Source organism: Tupaia chinensis, unplaced genomic scaffold (genome assembly GCF_000334495.1).
Source record: "Tupaia chinensis unplaced genomic scaffold, TupChi_1.0 Scaffold000647_1, whole genome shotgun sequence".
NCBI classification, from domain to species: Eukaryota; Metazoa; Chordata; class Mammalia; order Scandentia; family Tupaiidae; genus Tupaia; species Tupaia belangeri.
Window position 1 is genome coordinate 4404370 of NW_006160168.1, and position 17692 is coordinate 4422061.

Genomic DNA, 17692 nt, shown 5'->3' on the forward strand with positions numbered 1-17692 from the left:
CCTATAGCGAAAACCCCTCAAAAAAAAAAAAAAAAAAAAAAAAAAGAACAAATCCTACATTCTTGTGTCTCTTAGGCCCTTTTTTTCTTAAGCCTTTCCCACCTTCCTCCCACCACTTCTCCCCACCCCCATACAATCTCTGGTATGTACATTTGTCTTCTCTACTATTGTGCCTTCAAGTCTTTCAATTTCTGCCATAGAGTGCAGACATTTGATATATATTGAGGATATAAAGTGTTGTGTTTTATAGTCTTGCTTATTTCCCTGAGTATTAATTCTTCTATAGTCATCCACTTTGTATTGAATGACAGTTTCACTGTTCTTTATGGTTAAGTAATATTCCATAGTGTGTATGCGGCACATTTTAAAAATCCAGTCATCAGTTACTGGGTACTTAGGTTGATTCTGTTAATTATTGTGAATACTACTACAATAAATATAGATGTGCAAGTTTCTTTCCACCTGGGGGTTTCCTTGTCTTTTGGGCAAATACCAAGGAATGGGATTATATGAGTCATATGGTAGTTATATTTGGAAATTTTTGAGAAACCTCCATATTATTTTCAACAATGGCTATATACTAATTTACATTCCCACCAATAGTGCAGGAAGGGTCTGTTTGCACCACAGTCTTGCCAGCACTCATTTCTTTTCTTTTTTTTTTTTCTTTTAATCACATTTTGACATGGGTTAAGAGTGATACCTCAATGTGATTTTGATTTGCATTTTCCTTATGATGAGATGTTGAACTTTATAAAAATATTTTTTGGCCACTTGTATGTCTTTCTTTGAGAGTTGTTTTTTCATCTCCTTCGCCCATTTTAAAATTGGATTATTAGTTTTTCTGAGGGCAAGCAGCTTGAGTTCTCTATACAATCTGGTCATCAATTTCTTACCTGAAGCATAGTTTGGAAATATTTTCTCCCATTCTATGTGTTGTCTCTGCACTCTATTTGTTGTTTCTCCAGTCTTTTAGCATGAGTTAATCCCACTTGTCTATTTTTGGAATTGTCCCCTGCACTTTAAAGGTCTTATTTAAGAAATCTTTGCCTACTTTAGTGTCTTCAAATGTTTCCCCTGTATTTTCCACAAGAAGTTTTATAGTTTAAGGCATTACACTTAGATCTTTGATCCATTTCGAGTTGATTTTTGTTAATGGTAAGAGATGAGTTCATTTCATTTTTCTGCAGATGAATATCTAGTTTTTCTAGCATCATTTGCCAAAAAGCTTTTCTCTGCTGGATTGTTTTATGTCCTTTGTCAAAAAATTGGTTGGTTGTATATATTTGGGATTTATTTTTGGATTTTTTTTTTTTTTTTTTTTTTTTTTTTTTTTCTGGTAGGGAGCATGTAGTTTCTGGAGAGAGAGACAGAGAGGGGAAGTGAGAAATTACTCCACCTCCACCACCCCCACCCCCAGAGAATGGGTGGAATGGCTATGTCACAATCCCTTCTCTTCCATTCTTGTTTTGGGATTTTGGACTTGCATGCACACATGCCCAGTGTTATTTCCAAGCCACTGGATCCAAGACTTAAACTGTGCCATCAGCCCTGTGAGATCTCATAACCTTAACTACCACATCACTGATTGACTCCTCTGTCATTTTCAGTGTTTTTTATTTTTTCATTCTCTTTGTGGCTTCAACTAAATTGGAGGTTTTGTCTTCAAGGTCAGAAAGTCTTTCTTCTGCATAGTCTGTTTATACTTTCAGAAGAGATTTTATTTTTTTATATTGTATTCTTCATGTCTTGAAGTTTTCTTTCCTAAGGTATCTATAGAGTTCCTCCCTCCTTCATGCCATGGAATGATTTTCTCATCCTCTGGAACTGATTTTCTGTTTTCTCTTGTAGATCAAGCTTTGTTATGACCAATATTCTGAATTCCTTTTCTGACATTTCTGTAATTTTTAATCCATTTCTTTAATATTTTATCAATTGTTGGTGAAGTGTTCTTGCATTCCTTTATGGGAGATCTTTTCTTGTTATTTATTTTTATTTCTTGTCTCTGTTGATTTTTGGGTATAATCCTTCCTAATTTTTGGAGTAGGTTCTATAGTCCTGAGGTAGGGGGGATAGAACAGCCCTAGGTCTCAAGTGTGCCGCTAGCAAAGAGGTCCAAGAGGGACTAGATGCTAGCTATATCTTTCATATCAGAACAGGGCTTGTATACCCTGTATGTGAGACCTGGAGTCAGAGTGGCTTTTCAGATACACATGGAGTCCTGGTGAGTGACTCAGAAGGGTAAGCCTGTATATTGGGTTTTCAGAAAAAGTCATGATGTATTTTTATATTTTTCTATGCAAAAATGTATTGAGTTTTCTGACAACCCAATATGTGAGATCTATGTAAGTCTGAGAGACTCCAGAAACAGGCCCTGCGTGGCCTCTAACATCCAGCAGCGGAGTAACTCCATGCCTGGATGTTTTGATGGGGTCAGAAATAAACCTATGTGTAAGGCCTCACCAAAGTCTGTAACCTATAGAGCCTGAGGGTTCTGGAATGCTTGGAAAGACTCCTGCTAGAGTTAGATGCTAATTTGTATACTCCAGGATCAGGATGTGGTCTAGGGTGGTGGTGTCTTCCCTAATCTGACCTGGAGGGTGGGATCTCTGGTACTCTCCTCTCGGATATCCCTCCTCTTTCCTTTGCCTACACTTAGAGTTCAGGGAGGTTCAGAAGAGCTGTGTTGTGGGTGCTATCAGTTGGGGCAGGAAGCCATTACCTAGACTTGAGTCTGAAGGGATGGAAGAGTATTGGTCTGCCCTGCCAGACACAAGGTAGTGACCAAATTCCTGTCTGTAGAAATGAAGGTATTCTCTTTTGCATCTCCTACTCTTTTGTTGTTGTTGTTGTAAAGAATTATTTATTTAATCATCACTTATTTATTTAATTCTATTTGTTATTATAATTAATATTATTATTTAAATTGACCAGAGAGACACAGAGAGAGAAAAGGAAAAGAAAGAAAGCAAGCCATCAGGTCCAGGACTCGAACCACTATCGGTCAGGCAGGAATCCAGCATCCTTAACCACTGCCACCTGCTGGCTCCACCACTGAGTAAGTCTTGCTTATAAATGGAGCTCCATCTGCTGGCCAGTTCCCAGTACTGTGCAGCACTCTTGCAGCTTGGGATGGGGAAAGGTAGGATGTCTGTTTTCTCTGAAGTTGTATGCTGGTTCACTTCCATATGTTCTGTATTAGCTGTGTGCTATCCGTTGTTCTGTTGGTGAGGAGTGCTGATCCGTTGTTCTGTTGGTGAGGAGTGCTGAAATCTATGGTGGAGTCTTGAGAGTTTCAGAAGAGTTTTTCTAGTCTTTTTTCTCTTTAAGTCTTTTCCTGCCTCTTTGCATGTCTGGTAATTATTTTTTCAATGCCACACATTAATTTTATCTTGTTACATCCTCCATAACTTTAGATTCCTCAAAAAAAAGTTTTTGTTCTATGATTAAAATGTTTAGTTTCGGGACCAGCAGTTGGGGTAATGGCTATGTTGCTGGACTCCCATGTAGATGACCATGGTTCAAGCCCCGGACCTGGTGGCTTAAACTCACGCTGGGCACGTGTGTATGTGTGCCCAAGATCCCTAGAGGAGAATGGAGAAGGGATTGTGGCATGGCCATCCCCCCGGGGAGGGGTGTGTGATTTCTCACTTTGTCTTTCTGGTGAGTGCACGCAACCTATAGCAAAAGCCTCTCAAAAATAAATAAATAAATAAAAATTTTAAAAATAGAATGTTTACAGTTTGATCCTTTGTGTTTAATTTTTATCTTGGTTAGGACTATAGCAGCACAGGGCAGCATTTAGTCTAGGGTTAATTTTCCCACTATTGAGGCAAGGCCCTTCTTACTGTTTTTACAAATGACCATGAATTACAAGGTTTTCCATTTGTTGGGAACAGGCATTATTCCTAGCACTGTGCGAATTTTAGTTACTGTTTTCATTTTAAAGTGATTATTTCCTTAGCTTCATGTGGTTTCCTCACAATCATGCACTGTCCCATGTGCTGAACACGAGAGGACCCCTTTGCAGCTCTTGTTTTCTGCTCTGTAAAGTCCAGTCACCTTGACTTCCTCAGACTACAAGTTCCAGTGAGCTGGAAAATGATAGCTCTCACTTCATTTGTTTCCCACTTTTAGTGTCATTTTCCTTTATTGCCTGATGTCCAATTCCTTGAGAAACACTGTTTTCCTTTTTGTAAGTTCATAATAGAGTGTGTGACGGAAGGGAAGAGAAAGAGAAGCACCCACTGTAGGGTTCAGTCATGCCATGATCCCCTTCCTTCAGCCTGGACATGTGCATGCATACACAGTATCAAAAGCCATTGTTAACTTACAGTTTGCATGGCTTTGTCTCAGGTGGGAAATTAAGTCTAGTCTCCATTACTCCATATTATTTGGAAGTAAAAGTTTTTGTTTTGTTTTTATAAACATATCTTTCATGTATCCACCCAATCCACATTTGATTTTTTAAAAATTATTTAATTTTTATTCTTTTTTTAAAATTTGACCAGAGATAGAGAGAGAGAGAGAGAGAGAGAGAGAGAGGAGGGAGGGAGGGAAAGGGACAAAGGAAGCTGCCAGGTCTGGGACTCGAACTGCGGTCAACTACATGGGAGTCCAGCAACATAGCCACTACATCATCTGCTGGTCCCAGAGCTTTTATTTATGTTTTTTTTCCAAGAATTATTAAAATAAAAAAGATTTATTTATTTTTTAATTTGACCAGAGAGGGACAGAAAGAGAAAGAGAGAGGTAAAGTGAGAAAGCAAGCTGCCAAGTCTAGGACTTGAACTGTGGTCAGCCATGTGGGAGTCCCACACCCCTAACCACACCACCTGCTGGCCCCACCTGATGAGCTTTTAATTTCTGTTAGCAGGCAGGAAAGTATCCCTTCTCCTCCAGCTCCATGCCTTTACATTTTAAGTTATAGAATGTATATAATCATTTAAGACTTTAAACAGACTGGGCTTATTCTGTGCTGATATAGTCTGCTTTAAAAATTAGTAAAGTGAATTTTGTCAACTTTCAGTTTCGTATTTAATGTGGCTTACTTGGTATTTTGTTTTAAAGTTGATTTAGTATGTATGTGGTCTCCCAATATCACAGCCATCACAAAGTAAGTATTAATAAAATGTTCATAGAAAGAAAACTTTAGGAGAAAAAAATTTACTTTTTATTAAGTCAGCAAACTCATTGAGAATCAATTTGCAGAATATACGGGGTTTTCAAACCTGGTTGATGAACAGATTCAGCTATAGACCATAAAAAAATCAAGTAAAAATCAAAATCTTTGGTCTTACCTTCTTTAGGGATTCAGTAGGTCTGGAATGAGATACAGAAAACTGTATTTCGTAAAAATCTCTCTGTAGGATTTAAATGATAGGCTAGGTTTGACACTCATTAATCTATATTTCTAACTGATAATTCTGGCATTATAAAAAGTTGAAGGGTGGTAAGTTGTTCAAAATATCTTCCAAATATGGGGCCTTTTAATTTCCTTTTGAAGAGTGACCTCCCTTCTTTTGAAATTTCAAGAATTCAAAATTTGGGTAAAAGCTACAGATTAGCTCCCTTTGCCTTATTTCCAATAAACCTGTTGTTTTTCCCACAGAGGAAGAAGATGATGATCTCTTTGATGACCCTCTGCCAGTACCTTTAAGGCACAAGGCTCCATACCAGCAAACTTGTCAGCCTGAGGTATTTTCAATGACTACAGAAGCACAAAACCAGCTTGAAAAACAGACACAAATCACAGCATGCTGTAGAACAGAGAGTTTGCAAAGCCCCATTTTGTCAAACTTTGTAGACTGCGATGAATCCAACAGTGAAAGTGATGAAGAAATGGAAGCCCCAGCTTCACTGCAAGGAAATCCAGGCCCTGTAACACTTCTGCAAAGTGCTGAGAGGGATGTAGTACCGCAATGGGAAGTATTCTTTAAAAGAAATGATGAAATCACAGATGAGGGTTTGGAACATTTCCCTTCCTCCACACAAGCAGAAGGATCTCAGTCACCAAAGCTTTTCAGTGACTCTGATGGGGAATCTACTCACATCTCCTCCCAGAATTCTTCTCAGTCAACACACATAACAGAACAAGGAAGCCAAAGTTGGGACAGCCAATCTGATACTATCTTGTTATCTTCCCAAGAGAGAAATGGTGGGGATATTAACTCCTTGAACAAAGGTGGCTATAGACAAAGAATCAAAGAGAATATTCCTGCCTCTCAAATGGAACAAAATATACTTTGTCCAAAGGATACTTACTCTGGTTTGAAAAGCAGAGATCAAGATGTATCTACAGTTCCTAGTGCTGGAGAACCAGCTACTGTAAATGATGGGAAACATATACCTGAGGAAAAAAGGTTGCTAAATCTTAGCACAAATGCAGATTCACAGAGCTCCTCTGATTTTGAAATTCCCCCAACTCCTGAAGCTGAACTACCTAAACGAGAGCATTTACAGTATTTGTATGAGAAACTGGCAACAGGTGAAAGTATAGTAGTTGAAAAAAATGCTCACCTTTAGATATTTAAGAACTAAAAATCACTTTCTCCTAGAGCAAACACTATACAAAGAGACAACAGTCAGTATCACATTAGGTAAATTAAAATGAAATCCTTAAAAATGTCCAGATAGGACCAGTAGGTAACATAATGGTTAAGGCATTGGACCTGACATGGCTAACTACTGAGTTCAAGTCCTGGACCTGGTAGGCATGTGTGCATGACCAAAATTCCAATAGCAGAAGGGATTGTGGCATGGCCATCCTGCCTGGGGGGTGTGTGGGGGGGTGTGATATCTCACTTTCCTTCTCTCTCTCTGTGGCTCTTTTTGGAAAGCATACACACTCTTGCAAAAATCTTAAAAGTCACCTGAAAGAAGGCAGTAAAATGGAAATAGGAACAAAAAACTAGGGGAAAATGATAGAGTTAACCGAAACATACCAACAGTTACAATGCATGTAGGCCCAGCCTCAGTGGCACAGGTAGTGGTGTACTGTACTGCAGTGCTAGAAGCCATAGAGCCTGCTCAACCACTCATTCAGTTCCTGAGTGAACCTGAAAACACACTGGATGCTAGTATGCCAAGATCCTAATGAGGTGAAGAACTGAGAAAAGGAGATTAGAATGAGACCAGACTGCAGAGGGTACCTCTCTGGTATGTACTCTAATGAGAGAGAACAAAGTTATAGTACATATAAATAGTCTAAACATAACCCAAGTATATGCTATCTACAAAAAAAAAAAAAAAAAAAAAATCAAATGACATAGGTTAAAAGTAAAAGGAAGGGGGAAAAAGATATGTAAACACTATATAAAAGAAAGCTGGAGTGGCTATATTAATGTCAAAAAACACTTTCCTAATGATAAAAGGTCCAATTCACCAAGAACATAAGAATGCTAAATGTAGTTAAATCTAAAACCAGCTACAAAATACATGAAGCAAAAACAACTGAGACACAAACTAATACGCAATTATTAGGTCGTCAGAAGTAATGACTCATTTTTGCATAGAAAAGCAGAAAAATACATCATAACTTTTTCTGGTGACCCCATTATATTTAGGGGCCTTAACATTCTGCTTTTAGTAAAAGAACTGTCTATGTATATATGTATGTATGTATAGATACACACACACAAGTAAAACAAGAATGTAGAAGAACTGAAACATTATCAGTCAACCGGATCTGACATTTACAGAACATCCCACCAAATAATAGTAAAATACAGCTGTTCAAATGCACATGGAACATTTATCAATGTATACCTCATATCTTGGGTCCTAACACATCATTTAAGTTGAAAGAATAAACTTGGATCTACCGTAATAAACTAATGGCTGTAGGAAAAATCAGCACCTAATTTACTTGAAAAGATGTTATTCCACTTAAGAACCTTGGTGTGAATACAATGGTAAACTTAAAACTAGAACAATTCAGATATAAAAGAAAATGATTATGAATTAAATGGCTAAAGTATCAGTGTTCTGAAAGTCACTCAACTTTAAGTTCATTAACAGGTTATGCTTTTATGTTATATATGAAGATTTAATAAAGTTTTATTAGCAACTATTCACAAACACTTTGGTATGCTAATGTTTCATAAATTAAAGAAGCAAATGCAGAGATAGCACCTAAAACAAGTTTAAGTGGAGTCTCTAGAATACAATTTTGAGATCAATTAAACTAAAAATGATCACCACGCTGTGTGGTTATTAGACCATAAAAGAATTATTGGATCCACCAGACAAAGAGTTATAAGACTCAGAGTCAGTGTATGTATGTCAATTATTTTCCTGCCCTTTGTATAGCTTTACTAACTGCAAAATATTGAGAAATAAAGGTAAGCCATGATAAATAGAACATCAAATGCCAAACTAAATTTATCTTGCTAAGGAGAAACTACTGACCTATAATAAAGGAGAAATAAGTACAGTCTAGATTTTGCATATAAAAACCCTGAGATTACTAATAATGTACCATAATCCTTTTACATAGATACTAAAAAAGATTGTATTAATTCAACTTGTGCAGTGGATTTCCATTATAAAGGATCTATGACTTTGAATATTTGCTTTATATTGAAAACACATCCTGACATCTTCAGGAAGCTAATTTGAAGAAACTAAATACTGATTTAAAATACTTAATGCCCCTAATACCTTCGTTTAAATAATTATTTTTCACTGCTTAAGTTCAGCCTTATAATAACATAAAAGTGACAGAAGTACCTCAAAGGCCCATTATATTTCTATTAATAAAGACAGAACTACAAGTTTACTGAAAAATAGTCTTTTTCCCCTTGCCCTCCAGCTTTACATTTTTTTAAACACAAGAAGTAAACAAGATCAACTAATTAGACAGTAAAACTCTGACTTGAAAGTTGTATCTTTAAACCCATGAGAATCATAATTCAAAATAAGTTTGGCCATTGGGGACAACCTGCAAACCCAAGACCCTTTGTCACCTCTGACACTATGTGACTGACAAATTTTTTCATAAAGAAAACACAAGAAATGCCAGTAAGAGTGTATTTTTCCTTGACACATTCTGCAAATTTTGGCTAGCAGATATACTCTGAGGTTTCAAACATGTAAACAATTTATCCTATATTAAGAAAGAGCAAAGTAATATGATGACAGCATTGTGAACCATAAAGTATAGCTCCCCAAGAAGAGGCTAAAGATTGAGAAGATATGTCAAGTGCTGAATTCTTGAAGTCAGTTTGCTTATTTTAGGTCATTGAAGCTTAGTGTACTGTGAATAGGTAGAACTCAGTTAGGAACACTGTCAGATGGATTTATCTGCTGTATTTACCTTCACATTGGACACCTTGCTTAGAGCTCCTGGAATCAAAAAAAGATGATAAGGAAAGAGTTTTTTCCTATTGGTTTTATACTGTGCAAGGAGAAAACAAAAACAAAAAAAACACAAGAAACTATTATATTACATTTCAGTTTTCATAGGCCAACTATAAAAGGTTTCATAGTCCAAGAACACATTTTGGCCAAGTTCAGCTTTATCACATCTTAAAAATTCATGTATAAAACATGTATCAGTTCAAAATATAGATTACTTTTTAAGAAGAACCTTCAGGAAATATAAAAATAATTAGATCTGTGGAGAGGAAATGGTAAAACTGCCTGAAATTGAGAGGATGTAATATTAATGTACATTACATTTATTATTAGGAACATCTGCCCCCAGGTATCTTGTTTTAACTGTTTAGAGAAAAGGTTCTTAACATGTGTCTCCTAATTCATGTTCCTAAGAGGTGCCCTTAAAGTGCTCCATTTTTCCTGCTTGGCATTCCAAAAAACCCCTCTTGATCCCACTGTCCTGTCCTTTCAAAGAAGCATGATGGCCAGCCATTCTGGATTTTAGAGAGGGTATTTCAGAGATATTCCTTCTACAGGACTGAAAAATCTTAGACAACTATAGGCTCAGATATACACCCCTCATAATGGTCTAGATTGCTTTAAAATATGAAATCAAGCTGAAATTAAAATTTTCATTTATTATACCTTAAATTTTCCTATCATTAAGATGTCAATGTTTCAATGAAAAAGTAGAAAATAGGTTATAAAATTCAGAATCACCTATTTGTCTCAAGTACAAATACAGTGAGTATTAAATAGACATGACAATAAAGTAACAAAAATAAAAGATATTTGCCCAAATTGAATTAACTATTTCTCTGAATTCAAGGTGTATGGCAAGTTGAATGTTTGAGCTTAGAAACTGTTGCATTATTGGTTTAACATTTTTCAAACACTGAAATAGGCATTTCTCTATTCACAGATTTTGTAAGTATGAATGTACTGACTGGTAAATAGTTTTGGTGTCTAACCACTAAATAAATATATATCAAATTAGGCTATGTGGCCCAGTGTCCCTCTCTTCAAAATACCTGTAATACATTTGGCAAGTGTCTTGAAACTTAAATTTACATATAGGTATAACCTTGAATAATATGGAAAGAGTCCCAAATACTTATTCTTTAAAGATGTTAACATTAGGAAAAAATATAACTATAATTTTCATCAGTTCTGTTTTCTGCAAATTCAGTTGAGGTAACCTCTGCAAGTCACAACTCCACATTTGCATACTGTTCTGACCCTCTTTTTGGCTGGGCTGTGGTCAATAGAATCCGAAGATATATCTCCAGAACCTGAATACATAGAAAAAGAAATATAGGAGAAAGACAGTTAAGACAATTTAGAATGAATTCAAATTTTCTATTACTTTTTTAAAAGAATTAATTACATTTGTCATTATTATTTTTAAACTTTACTATAGAGAGACAGAGAGAGAAAGGGAGAGTAAGAAAGTAAGCCGCCACCAGGCCCAGGACTTGAACTACGGTTGGCCATGTGGGAATCCAGCGCCTTTAACCACCACACCACCTGCTGACCCGAAATCTTCCATTACTTTTAAAGAAGCTAACAAGTGTGTTTTTCAAGCCACTGGGTTTGGGACCTGAATCACTCAATTGGCCATGTGGGATCCAGCGGCTTTAACCACTGGCTGGCTCTGGAATTTTTTTAAATTTTAGGAACTCCTATATTAAATTATGGAATATGCAAGAAAAGAGACCTACTGAATCATACTAAGAAATCAAAATAAGTGCTTGACTATCTCAACTTTATCACTAATAGTGAACAAGTTATTTAAGATAAAACTAAAGTATTCAAAATTATTAGACTAACTTCCAAGGAAATGTATTCCCTTCGTATTTATTTATTTATAAAAATTTTGCTAGAGGATGTGTGTGCGAGAGAGGGAAGGTGAGGAAGTACTCCCCATAGCGTATGGCAACACTGCAATCTCTTCTCCTTTAGTTTTCCTTTCAGCATTTTGGGCATGCACGCACATATGCCCAGCATATTGTTTAAGCTGCTGGGTCTGGGACTTGAACAGCTCAGTCACCGATGTAGGATCCAGCTGCCTTAACCACCATGACACTGGCTGGCCAATTTTTGTATTTATAAATAAATATGAACATTCAGAGACAAATCATGAATTGTTTTGAAAGGGTGGTAAGGTTAATAATAGATAAAGCTTGTTATTAGCCCTTATTTATATGAATGAATTTCTGAAATGATGAAACTTATTGGGAAAATCCAGTATGCAATCATTCACATATATTACCTAAGAGAACATAGTGATGTCAAACAATAACAACATGTAGAGGGCATTATTCTTAGATAAACAAAAAGAAAACATTTATATTGTCATAGTAAAGCACACGGAACTTTGTGTGTGTGTGTGTATAATTTTTTTTTTTTGGCTAGAGGGTGCATGCACTCACTGGGTGAGAGAGAAATAAAGAGGGAAGGAGTAACCCCCAGGAGGGATGGCCAACTGTAATCCCCTTTTCTCCATTTCTCCTTTTGGGATTTTAGGCATGCACACATGGGCACCCAGTATGTTTTTCAAGCTGCTCACTTGGGGACTCACACCACGTAGTCAGCCATGTGGAATCCAGCTACCTTTACCATTACACCACTGTCTGGTTCACTACATGTTCTTTTTAAAAGTCAGAGTCAAGTAGGAATAAAATAAATTTGTACGTGACTTAAGTCATACTTTCAATCTTTTAAATACATGTCTTAGTAAAAATTCATAATATATGCCCACAATTTTTTTTTTTTTTTTTGGTAATAGTAGTAGTACAGTATTGAAAAAGGTGTTATATCAGCTTCTAAAATGGAAGTTGTGAGTCAACGTGATGTGAGAAACACTATTTCTCAGCCCAAGGTCAGGGAGACCTGGGCTCTAGCTTTAGCTATCAGATTTGCTTGGGATCTTAAGTGACAACAAAATTATAGCCTTAGTAATTTTCATGTTTAATATTATTTTGGTTCAGATGACCTAAGATCTTTTCCTTCTGGGATTAGATTTTTCATATGGAAATTAATGAAGTTATACTTGAAAACTATACCTTTCATTTGATAATCAAAAGTCAGCTCTTCTCCAGCATTGATGGTTCTCGTGGAAAATAATGCTATCCGGGGAAGACGAGTATCAAGGTTATCAATGAAAACATTGAACACCTGAAGATTTGGGTCACACTAAAAAGAAACATTAGAATCTCATTGAGTAATACATGTGAATTAACTCCTCTACATGTCATATAAAATCTTCAATTTCTGAGTATTTGTTTTTTATGTTTTACTCGAAATTAAGTTGACAATTGCTTAGAGGTTGTCTTTGAGGCATGCACACTTAAGAATACATTTTCACTTATAAAGTTTTTCAGACATACATAAAAGAGAAAATAATGTAATTAACCCACATGAATCCACTATGTAGCTTTAACAGCTATAATGTTTGTCAGTCTTGTTCATCTAGTCCCGACTTTTTCTTTCCCTCGGCGAATTTTAGTATGAATTACAGATAACATTATCATTTTACCTGTAATTATGTCAGTGAGGTATATACTTTAAAAACTAGAATAATTGTATTGTAGAGATCAAATCAGCACCATAATACTCAAATTTCATAATGGGGTTTTGTTGTTTTAATTCTTCTTTGGAAATTTTCTTTTTTTTTTTTTAAATTTGTCAGAGGTCATGTACACTCTGTCAGAAACAGATATCTATCTAGCTAGCTATCCACAGATAGATAGAGAGAAAGATAGATAAAAAGAACCCCCCATGGGAATGGTCATGCTGCAATTCCTTCTCCTCCATCTCTCCCTCCTATTTTGGACACACATTTGTTATGTTGTTTTTTTTTTTTTTTTTTTTTTGAGAGTTTTTTTGCTATAGGGCGCATACACTCGCCAGACAGACAGAGACATAGAGACAGAAAGTGAGAAATCACCCCCCCGGGGGGATGGTCACACGGCAATCCCTTCTCCTTCATTCTCCTCTTGGGATCTTGGGCACGCACGCACACGCACCCGGCGTGAGTTTTAAGCCACCGGGTCCGGGACGCGAACCGCGGTCGACCACGTGGGAGTCCAGCGACATAGCCATTACGCTAACTGCTGGTTCCTGCATTTGGTATGTTTTTCAAGCCACTGGATTTGGGACTTGAAACACTCAATTGGCCATGTGGGATCTAGCCGCTAAAGCAGTTAAAACCACCATACTACTGGTTGGCCCTGGAATTTTTTTAAATTTTAGGAACTCTATATTAAATTATGAAATAAGTAAGAAAAGAGATCTACTGAATCATACTAAGAAATCAAAATGGGGACGAGCAGTGGCGTAATGGCTATGTCGCTGGACTCCCATGTAGTCGACTGTGGTTCGAGTCCCGGACCCAGTGGCTTAAACTCACACCGGGCGCGTGTGGGTGCGTGCCCAAGATCCTGAGAGGAGAATAGAATAGAAGGGATTGCGGCGTGGCCATCCCCCCTGGGGGGTGGTTTCTTGCTTTCTGTCTCTCTGTCTTTCTGGTGAGCGTACACGCCCTATAGCAAAAGCCTCTACAAAAAAAAAAGAAAAAAAGAAATCAAAATGAGTGCTTAAGTAGAGTATATCTATTTTGGGAATATCTCAAATTTATCCCTAATAGTGAACAAGTTATTTAAGATAAAAATAAAATAAATCAGAAAACTATCAGGTCTCTGATATTTCACTGCTAATTATATACTAGTCTCTTCATATGGAATCTTTCAGAAGTTTAACATAATCTATTTCCTTATATAGTCAGCTATATAGCTTACTCTGAGAGGCATTTTCCTTGTCTATAGAACATTATCTATAAAATGGAGATAATGTGAATTTCACAAGCCTAACCTAAAGTTATTGACCAGGCACTTAATAAATGCCCAATAATTACTGACTTCCCTTATTTGTGAAATAGTTTTTATAGTGTATAAGATTCTGGAGTTAGGATTCCAGCTAAATTCTTTCAAATATGAATTAAAATTAAGGAAGAATACTAATTTATTTAATTTAGAAAAATACATCAATACTCGACAAATCCTTGTCTTTTGTAAAAAAAAAAAAAATAACATGTTAAGGTTTTTTTGAGATTTTTGTCATAGGGTGCATGTGCTCGCAGGTATGCGCAAGAGGGGAAGTGATAAATCATCCCCCTCTCCCACCAAGGAGGATGGTCATGCCAGTCCCTTCACCTCCATGCTTCTCTTTGGATTTGGGCAAATATACGTGTGCATGCACTCTGTGTTTTTTTCAAGGCTGCCAGGTTGAGGACTCTTAACTGCGCAGTCAACTGTGTGGGATCCAGTGACTTAACCACTGTGCCACTTCTTGGTCCAATGTGTTATCATTTTTTTTTTTTTTAGCTCTTTTGTCATTAGGCACATGTGCTCTCCTGAGACAGAGAGGGGGAAAAGTGAGAAATCACCCCCCAAGGAGGATGGTCATGCCACAATCCCATCTCCATAATCTTCTCAGGACTTTGGGCACTCCTACACACATGCCCTGTGTAATTTTCAAGCCACCAGATCAGGGATTCAAACCATGGTTGATCACATGGGAATCCAGTGCTTTAACTACCACAACAACTGCTGGTCCCTCAATGTTGATTTTTCTAATACTGCAATAATACCATGACTTAACAGAAGGGGCCCTCATATTAAAATACGCAGAAATGTTAAAAGGGTTTGTAGTTTAAAGACAAGTATTCTTTAACAATGGAAAATCATTAGCAGTACTAAGTTGAATTATTAGTCTTATGTATAGTTTAAGAATTTCGTCTTACACTGTGATTCACAAAATGAGACACATTTCCATATCGAGCTGCATCCACTGTGAATTCATCAGATTCATAGTCCAGATCAAAGAGATATGTGATTCCTTTGTTGTCATATAACTGCCCTCTTCTTTCAGCTTCTTCACTTGTGATTACCTGAACAGAAAAAACTATAGTATATTATGTAGCTATTGCTAAACTGAAAAAACATGCATTCATAAGCCTACTGATTAATTAATATATTAATACCTATAATGTTTAAAGGTAAATTCATGTGTCATCAAAACAAATACACAAACTAAGAGTTAGATGGAAAGAGGTAGAAAAATGGTAGTACAAAAGAATAACAATTTTTTTTTTAAGGCTTTTGCCATAGGGCATATGTGCTTGCTGCAAAGGAATGGAGAAGGTGAGAAATCAACCTCCCCTGGGGCGGGGGAGGGATAGCCATGCCGCAATCTCATCTCCACTCTCTTCTTGGGATTTTGGGCATGCATGTATCTTTTTTAAGCCACTGGGTCCAGGACTCCAACCACAATTGGCTATGTGAGAGTCCAGCACCTTAACCATTATACCATATGTTAGTCCAAGAATTAGAATTTTTTCAAAAGGACAAGTGGAAACACTGCACTACCTTCATTATAATTAGGATGTTAAAAAAGCTGTATGTTTCCATAGGCCATAATTGAATTTAAAAGACTTACCAGTATGTATGCTCTAAGTATAATCTAAGGCATATACTTCCTATAACTACTTGGGTATAATTATAAACAGAAATTTACAAATTCAGGGAAGAAGTTACAGTAAACTTAAAGTCAATTGTACAGAGTTTTGTTCTGGCAGAATAGGTTGTTTTTGGAACCAGCAGATGGCATAATGGTTATGTTGCTGGACCACATAGTCAACTATGGTCTGAGTCCCGGACTTAGAAGCTTAAAGTTCAGGCTGGTTGTGTGTACGTGGGTGCCCAAAATCTTGAGAGGGGAATGGAGAAGGGATTGGTCTCTCCTTGAAGTGATTTCTCGCTTTCTGTCTCTGTCTCTCTGGTGAGCATGTGTGCCCTATAGAAAGAAATCTCTCTTAAAAAAAAAAAAAAAAGGTTGTTTTCATGAAATTTTGTAGCATAAAAACCACCGTTCATAGTTTTTTGCTCTTCATACAGCTTTATCACATGCTTGGCTCATAAAACCCAAAATGTCTAGTGATTCATGTTATCAATGAGATGAGATGTTACTGTTATGTTCATTAAGCCAAAAAGAATACTTTGATTGTATGAGATCTAGTTTCTTTTTTTTTAAAAGAATTATTTCCTTTATTTTTTATCATTGTTTTACTTTTTTCTTTTCTTTTCAACCATAGCAAGACAGAGGGAGATAGAGAGAGAGAGAGAGAGAGAGAGTGAGCGAGCAAGCAAGCCGTCAGGCCCAGGACTCAAACTGTGGTCAGCCATGTGGGGGTCCAGTGCCTTTAACCACCATACCACCTGCTGGTTCCCAAGATCCAGTTTATTGAATAGTTATTTATAATAATCTATTGTTGTCTTAAAGAATAGGATCAAAACAGGAATCTCATTTAATTTCAGAATTCTAGATGAATACAGATAAATGATTTAATTACAGATACTAAAAAAAAAAAAAAGTCAGAAATCAGAACCCTTGATTTGTAGCCACACTTATCTTTCTAGTCAGCTTGACCTACCATTCAGTTTGAGGCAGTATGGTGCAGTGGTGAACAGCTTTGGTTTTGTAGTTTTGAATCCTCAAAATCCTTGCTTTTGAATGGCTTTTCTTTCTTACTATATGAGCTATGTAACCTCGGGCAAATTGCTCAATTTCTCAGTTTCTTCATTGATACTGAGATAATATCAGTAGTATTACCTCAAAGAGTTGTTGACAGGATTAGTAAATTAATACATAAAGAGCTTAGAATGGTATATAATGTGGTATGTGTTGAGTGTAAATACTTTATATATACGATTTGTATAAAGATAAATTTGCTAGCATTTGAATGATAATTTAGATTCAAAGTGTCTAAGACACAAAGAGTTTGACTTTTTTAAAATAGATTCAATAAACACTTTTGTATTGATACAAAATAGAGCTTTGTCAGCTATATTTAAGTATATTTTATATTTGGTCAAGTGGATGAAGCAAGTTACAAATTTAAAGCTTTGAAGTCAGCAAGGGTTTGGATCTGACTTTATTCTGAGGACTTCTATGTAAAAAGTAATTGTTGTGTATTAAAATATACATATATTAGCTTCAATGACTATAATCGGGTGTTTGTTCAAAGATGCCTACATTAATTTAAGTTGCCACTATATATATATATATGACTATGCCAGTGAACCCTTCTAAACAAGAAAATAAATGTCTACATATATGTAAATGATATAAAAATGTACAAAATACTTATGTTACTGAGGACAAAAGGTAACTTTTTGAAAGTGTAACACTTAGATAGACATTTGCTTTGTGATAAGTTGCACATACCTCTCCAACATATTCCATGACAAAACTC

General features: G+C 36.3%; 2 protein-coding genes across 5 annotated transcripts in view; one reads left to right on the forward strand and one right to left on the reverse strand.

Moving 5' to 3' along the window:
• The window catches only part of DCLRE1C (DNA cross-link repair 1C), a 60709-nt gene extending 53446 nt beyond the window's left edge, over positions 1-7263 (forward strand). For all 4 annotated transcript variants that reach the window (XM_014592077.2, XM_006159761.3, XM_027776253.1 and 1 more), the window contains one exon: positions 5612-7263. In XM_014592077.2, the coding sequence (XP_014447563.1) occupies positions 5612-6525 (914 nt within the window). In that variant the 3' untranslated portion in view covers positions 6526-7263. The remainder of the gene's footprint in view (positions 1-5611) is intronic.
• Positions 7264-9655: 2392 nt separating this feature from the next.
• On the reverse strand, positions 9656-17686 carry SUV39H2 (SUV39H2 histone lysine methyltransferase). Its single transcript, XM_006159765.3, has 4 exons — positions 17665-17686; positions 15182-15328; positions 12444-12573; positions 9656-10670 (listed from the first exon to the last, which is right to left on the reverse strand). The coding sequence occupies exons 1-4, from the start codon at positions 17680-17682 to the stop codon at positions 10564-10566; spliced, it is 402 nt and encodes a 133-aa protein (XP_006159827.2). The 5' UTR covers positions 17683-17686; the 3' UTR covers positions 9656-10563.
• Positions 17687-17692: the final 6 nt, after the last annotated feature.

Bases quoted from the DNA above. Each gene is read 5' to 3' on its own strand.
- SUV39H2 (XM_006159765.3), bottom strand. The intron at 12,574-15,181 runs GTAAGACGAAAT...GTTTCTTTTTAG, and splicing joins CTCATTTTGTGAATCACAGT to TGTGACCCAAATCTTCAGGT. The intron at 10,671-12,443 runs GTATAGTTTTCA...CTATGTATTCAG, and splicing joins TTTTGATTATCAAATGAAAG to GTTCTGGAGATATATCTTCG.